At 54.2% G+C, this 6,962-nt stretch overlaps 1 protein-coding gene across 1 annotated transcript; it reads left to right on the forward strand.

Annotated features, from left to right (window-relative positions):
• The first annotated feature begins 2,243 nt into the window (after window positions 1–2,243).
• LOC126998485 (uncharacterized) lies at window positions 2,244–5,044 on the forward strand. The gene is made up of 5 exons (XM_050860219.1): window positions 2,244–2,403; window positions 2,888–2,977; window positions 3,255–4,084; window positions 4,218–4,364; window positions 4,447–5,044. The coding sequence occupies exons 2-5, from the start codon at window positions 2,950–2,952 to the stop codon at window positions 4,597–4,599; spliced, it is 1,158 nt and encodes a 385-aa protein (XP_050716176.1). The 5' UTR covers window positions 2,244–2,403; window positions 2,888–2,949; the 3' UTR covers window positions 4,600–5,044.
• The last annotated feature ends 1,918 nt before the right edge of the window (window positions 5,045–6,962 follow it).

A 6,962-nucleotide genomic window follows, 5' to 3' on the forward strand; every position in this document is an offset into this window, starting at 1 on the left:
GAAAATCGTCACTCTCTTATTACAAGCGAGCTCTACTTCTCCAAAACACCATGGGTTGTATTATTAGACATTTCGCCGCCTAAGAACACATATTTGACAAGGCTTTCGTAGGAGTTGTGGGCATTTCCAGGAGTAGTTTTATCACCCTGGTGGTAGTTTGACCCTTCCTCTGTACCGTGAACCTGAAGAAACACTCATTAGAACCCGACTGACCCCCTCTTTGACCTTTAGAAACAGCGAAAGTGTCTTATAATACCGACCTATGTCCCGTATTCTCAGGCGTTTTCGGCCCATATCGGCATTATCATGTATCGCTCTTAATCTCTCTTAATTCCTTTCCATCCCCATGCTGTCTCTTTCCTTTTCATTGCTCCCCTCCGCTAAGCACACTGTTTTATTAATTTTCTTTTCGTCACTGTGCATCGCTGAGGTGAACGCCTGGGTAATGTCATGAGCCTCGGGAACGTTACATGACAACAACTCAACCGCTTGGCTTCGTGGACCAATGCTTTGCTCAGATTTCCTCTTTCGCTTATCTGGTCCTTATTCTCAGACGCTTTCGGCTCTCACAGCACATATTCTCAAAGACCACAAGAGGGATTAGTCGGGTTCTCATTAGTGTGTTTTCACGTTCCTGGTGCAAAAGCCTTGCCAAACTATTACTAGGCTCATAAAACTACCCGTGGAAATACTAACACAACCTCTACGAAAGCCTGACCAAATATATGTATGTAAGCTTTGTCACACTATCACTATCATGGAAATACTAACACAACCTCTACGAATGTCTTGCCAAATGAATGTGTGTAAGCCTTGTCAAACTATCACTTTGCTCATAAAACTACCCGTGGAAATACTAACACTACCTCTACGAAAGCCTTACCAAATATGTATCTGTAAGCTTTGTCACACTACCATTGGGCTCATAAAACTACCCATGGAAATACTAACACAACCTCTACCAAGGCTTTACTAAATGTGTGTGTAAGCCTTGTCAAACTACTATTAAGCTCGTATAACTAACCATGTAAATACTAGCACAACCTCTACCAAGGCTTTACTAAATGTGTGTGTAAGCCTTGTCAAACTACTATTAAGCTCATATAACTAACCATGGAAATACTGTCACTACCTCCACAAAAGCCTTACCAAATGAGGGTGTGTGAGCCCCGAAGCGTTTGAGAAGATGGGCATGTAAGTCACTCCCTCGACCGCTGTCCTGCTCTGACCCACAACCAACCCCATGGACAAGGCCGCTACCATGCCCTTAACACATATTTCAAGCAAGTTTGGTCTCGGTACAACAATGCGAGTGGGCGAGGAAGAATGGAGACTAGGTGGTGGTGGTGGTGGTGGTGATGATAGTCGGCGTAGATGGTAATGATAGTGGTGATAGTGGTGGTGAGAGTAGTGGTGATGGTTGTGATGTTCATGGTTGGTAGTGGTGATGGTGAAAGAAGTGGTAGTGGTATTGGTTGTTCGTAGTGGCCGTTGACCAGGGTAGTGGCGGAGGTAGTGGTGAGGGTAATGGTACTTGTCGTTAAGTGGTGAAGTGGTGGTGATGGTGGTTGTAGTGGTGGTGATGGCAATGGTGGCAATATTAGGGGTGATGTAGGTAATGGTAGTGGTGATGGTGGTGATGGTACTGGCGATGTGGGTACTGGTTGTGGTGGTGGTGATGGTGGTGGTGGTGGTGGCGGTGTTGGCAACAGGAACGCTTACTGAAGAGGGAGGGGAAGTACAGATAAACAGGAGGGGGGGGGGGGGGTGACACGAATAGGGAACAGCAAGGAAGGAGGGAAGGGAGGGAGGGGGTGAGGAAGCTTCTGGAGGAGGGGGGAGGAGGAAAGGTAGCTCTGGGGGGGATGATAATAGGGATCTTGAGGGAGGGAGAGGCAGAGGGACAGAGCGAGGGAAGAGGGTGGGAGAGAGGACGAGAGGGGAAGTAGAAGTGGAGGGAGGAGTGAACTGTGTGGTATGTTTCCTCTCCTCAGCCTCGCCGTCCTGCACCCCCCCCCCCCCCACCGGTGCATTCAAAAGTCGCTGTAGTCTGTCGCTAACGGACCAAAACGAACACAAATCGCCCATCGGGTCAACCAGATGAAGTCATCGGCAGGTCATTTAGCAGAGGACAACCCGGTGCAGGATGTGGTCCCACCGGTGGGGTCTTCTTCAAGGAGGAGGAAGAAGAGGAGGAGGAGGGGGGGGAATGCAGTCGCCAGCACCCACGCCCTCTCCCTGCTGGAAGAGGGGGTAGGATATAAGGACCGACCCGGCTCCTGTATCTCCAGTTGACCAGTCGGTGCAGCCCTCGACGACCGGTGCCGCTGCCGCCCTGCCCTTGACCGCCGCTATCCCCGCCATCACTCCTGCCTGACAGCCCTCGCCCCCTGGTGCATACAAGTAAGTAGTCCGCCCAGAATTGTCAGACCGGCAAGCCCCATGCAGGTGTGGCGTGCAGGAACACTCTTAGGCTTGTGCCACGCTCTGCTGCGGCGCTGTGTTCCGGCTGCGTGACCTTTGACTTTGTAGGGGGTAAAGACCCCTAGGCCCGCCGACTATTAAAGGACATTTGCGTTGCTCAAGTTAATCTTTCCTAATCTTCTAAGTCGTCTGTTTAAAGATTAATTACTTGAATGTGAATAGAAGAAAATATCAAGAGTAGTTTAAAGATAATACACACTCAAAAAAAGATATTTTTGACACACAAACTCCACGAATTTGGATTTTATATCTTACATTAAGTCATAAAAAAGTAGTTCAGATCATGTGAGTAAAAATGAGACATGTTATCTAATCGTAACTCTTTCCGGTGACGGGCACGGCCGGGTTTTAATGAGACAACCGTCGCAAGGTGTCAGCGACCATCTCTTCCTTCCTGTTGCAGGCCCGGCTCGCCCACTCCGTCCCCTCCACTTCCTCCTCCTCCTCCTCCCCGCCTGCCCCGCCATGCTGCTGTCCATCCTGCTGCTGGCCTGTGAGTACCCCGGGTCGCCGCCACCCCGAACACCGGGTAAAAAAGCCTGACTGCTGGATGGTAGATAGCGAACTAGAGACATTCTAATATTATGTATGCAGAGAGAGAGAGAGAGAGAGAGAGAGAGAGAGAGAGAGAGAGAGAGAGAGAGAGAGAGAGAGAATTTGTGTGTGTGTGTTTGTTTGTTTGTGTGTGTGTGTGTGTGTGTGTGTGTGTATGTGTGTATACGCGTGCGCCCAGTAAAGCATCACTAAAAGGGAGTAACTATTCATTTCAGCGGGCGCGGTCTCGCTGGCCTCGCCCAGGGTCAGAGGGCCGCAAGTGTCGCCGTACGGCAGACCGCTCCCCCACCACAATCCGCAGCACCACTCCTCCCGGGCACAGCAGGGGGTCGCCGCGCACCATAACCCCCATAACCCAGAATTTGAGGTTGTTCAGGGCTCGGGCGACGCTGATAGCATTTTGATCAGAGTAAACTCCCAAAACTTCGATCAATTCATAGAACGCTCCGGCGTTAACCTTAACCCGACCTATCCTCAAAAATACGACGCCTCAAACCTCCAGGATAACTCTGTCGGCGTTCCCTCCCAGAGTCAGTTCGCTTCGAGTCCCCAGTTCAATGTCCCAGCTAACTCCCAGCCGGCCCCGGTCCAGTTTACCGTCCCAGCCAACCCCCAGTCCAATGTTGCTCCCAATACAGAGTTCAGTAACCCCTCTAATACACAGTTCAGTAACCCTCCCAGTGCCCAGTTCACTGACCCTTCCAGTGCTCAGTTCTCTGCCGCCCCCAACCCTCAGCCCAGTGCTCCGTCTGGTCAGTCTGAGTCACGCGCCAATGTTCAGCCCGCTTATGAGGTCCAGGCCCGCCACAACACCCCCCATCTCAGCCCGTACAATGCAGAGTTCCCGGGTGGTGGGGCGGGACAGAGAGTGAGGGGACAGGACCTTCTCCTCCACAGTTCCGTCAGCCAAGTCCTGCGGAACACCCCCACCAGCGCACAGCTCATCGCCACGAGGCCCGTCCTTCTCCCCCTGTCCCAGCGCCTGGCGGACAACTACACGCTCATCAGGCCGAACCCGGTGGACACTTTCAGATGCGACAATCGCGTAAGTCTTCCGGTAGTTTTTGTTTGACATCTGTAACTCTGTAGCATCGCCGCGTGTCTTTTTACATCGGTGCTTAGTGCCTCCAGTCGCCAGGAGAGAGATCAATTAACTGACGAGGCCTTGTCTGCGGCAGGTGTACGGCTACTACGCGGACCAGGACAACGACTGCCAGATCTTTCACGTGTGCCTGCCGCTGCAGCAGCTGTTCCCGGCCAACTTCACCCAACCCATCACTTACCAGTTCTCCTTCATCTGCCCCAAGCACACGATATTCTCTCAGGTGAGGTGCATACACACACACACACACACACACACACACACAATCGACCATCACCTTGTAACGCGTGTGTCCCGCCCCGCAGGACGCCATGGTGTGTGCCTGGGAGGAGGAGGCGGTCCCGTGTGAGTACGCTGCCGACTTGTACTGGATGAACGAAAACTTCTTCAGGAAAGTTAACAAAGTAGACGGGACGGGGATGAGGTGGGCCCACGTGAACGAGCCTCGCGCACCATAGACTGCCCTTCCCAGCGATGTCCCCAACCGAAGACGAGACTGAGGAGACGCATACCCAGGCAGTCTCATCTGTGCCGTCCGCCCGGAGGAGGGGTAGTTTTGGGCATTATCACTGTGAGATGTTATAAGCTGGTCACGGGGGGGCAGCTGCTTCAAGTCTTCATGATGAGCTAGAGTAATCTTGCTTTTATTGATTGTGTGTACTTACCAGAGTGTGTGTGTGTGTGTGTGTGTGTGTGTGTGTGTGTCTTGCATGTACATAGGCAGCAACCCAGCACACTGACAGTCATCACTACTACCGTACCTGCCACACCGGACTTGCACTAACGAGGGAGCCAGAATCACCGACTAACACAGCAGTCCACGTTACTATTTTCTCTCCACGCCACTCCCTGCATGACAGCGATCGGAACTGACCTGTGAAATAAATAAATATGCAACACGAACTTTGAATATTTTCCTTTGTCGTTCCCTCCGTTAGGTTCTATCATATTTCTTTTACGTAACCCAATTTCGAGTGAGTTTTAGGGTGGAATGTTGAGGTGGACGGCGGTGGCGTGGTGGAAGGAATGATGGATAGGCAGGTTGTGGTGGATGGAATAGTAATTGGAAGCTATGAGGTGGATGGAAGGGTGGATTAGGAAGACGTGGTGGATGGAAGAATAGTGATGGATGGGGCTCTATCGTGTCTGGGGCTGTATGTGTGTGTGGGGGGTTGGGGGCTGTGTGTGGAGGGGGTTGGGGCTGTTCTGGTGGTTGGGGCTGTGTGTGTGTGTGGTGTGGTGGGGACTGTGTGTGTGTGTGTGGTTGGGGCTGTGTGTGTGGTGGTTGGGGGCCGTGTGTGTGGTGGGGGTGTGTGTGTGGTTGGGGGCGTTGTGTGTGGTGGTTGGGGGCTGTGTGTGTGGTGGTTGGGGGACTGTGTGTGGTGGTTGGGGGACTGTGTGTGGTGGTTGCGGGCTGTGTGTGTGTTGGTTGGGGTGTGTGTGTGTGGTGGTTGGGGGCTGTGTGTGTGGTGGTTGGGGGCTGTGTGTGGTGGTTGGGGGCTGTGTGTGGTGGTTGGGGGCCGTGTGTGGTGGTTGGGGGACTGTGTGTGGTGGTTGGGGGCTGTGATTGGTGGTTGGGGCTGTGTGTGGTGGTTGGGGGCTGTGTGTGTGGTTGGGGGCTGTGTGTTTGGTGGTTGGGGGGTTTGTGTGTGGTGGTTGGGGGGTGTGTGTGTGGTGGTGGGGGCTGTGTGTGGTGGTTGGGGGCTGTGTATGTGGTGGTTGGGGGGTGTGTGTGGTGGTTGGAGGCTGTGTGTGTGTGGGGGTTGGGGGCTGTGTGTGTGTGGGGGTTGGGGGCCGTGTGTGTGGTGGTTGGGGTGTGTGTGTGTGTGTGGTTGGGGCTGTGTGTGGGGGGGGGGGGCTGTGTGTGGTGGTTGCGGGCTGTGTGTGTGGTGGTTGGGGGCTGTATGTGTGGTGGTTGGGGGCGGTGTGTGTGGTGGTGTGGGGGTGTGTGTGTGGTTGGGGGCAGTGTGTGGTGGTTGGGGGCTGTGTGTGTGTGGTGGTTGGGGCTGTGTGTGTGGCGGTTGGGGGCTGTGTGTGTGGTGGTTGGGGGCTGTGTGTGTGGTGGTTGGGGGCTGTGTGTGGTGGTTGGGGGCTGTGTGTGGTGGTTGGGGCTGTGTGTGTGGTTGGGGGCTGTGTGTGTGGTGGTTGGGGCTGTGTGTGTGGTGGTTGGGGCTGTGTGTGTGGTGGGGCTGTGTGTGTGTGGTGGTGGGTTGGGCTGTGTGTGTGGTGGTTGGGGCTGTGTGTGTGGTGGTTGTGGGCTGTGTGTGTGGTGGTTGGGGACTGTGTGTGGTGGTTGGGGGCTGTGTGTGTGGTGGTTGGGGGCTGTGTGTGTGGTGGTTGGGGGCTGTGTGTGTGTGGTTGGGGGACTGTGTCTGGTGGTTGGGGCTGTGTGTGTGGTGGTTGTGTGGGCTGTGTGTGTGGTGGTTGGGGGCAGTGTGTGGTGGTTGGGGGCTGTGTGTGTGGTGGTTGGGGGCTGTGTGTGTGGTGGTTGGGGGCTGTGTGTGTGGTGGTTGGGGTGTGTATGTGTGGTGGTTTGGGGCTGTGTGTGTGGTGGTTGAGGGCTGTGTGTGTGGTGGTTGGGGCTGTGTGTGTGGTGGTTGGGGGCTGTGTGTGTGGTGGTGGGGGGCTGTGTCTGGTGGTTGGGGCTGTGTGTGTGGTGGTTGGAGGCTGTGTGTGTGGTGGTTGGGGGCTGTGTGTGGTGGTTGGGGGCTGTGTGTGTGGTGGTTGGGGGACTGTGTGTGGTGGTTGGGGGCTGTGTTTGTGTGTGTTGGAGTACTGTGTGTGGTGGTTAGGGGCTGTGTGTATGGTGGTTAGGGGCTGT

Source organism: Eriocheir sinensis, chromosome 14 (genome assembly GCF_024679095.1).
Source record: "Eriocheir sinensis breed Jianghai 21 chromosome 14, ASM2467909v1, whole genome shotgun sequence".
NCBI classification, from domain to species: Eukaryota; Metazoa; Arthropoda; class Malacostraca; order Decapoda; family Varunidae; genus Eriocheir; species Eriocheir sinensis.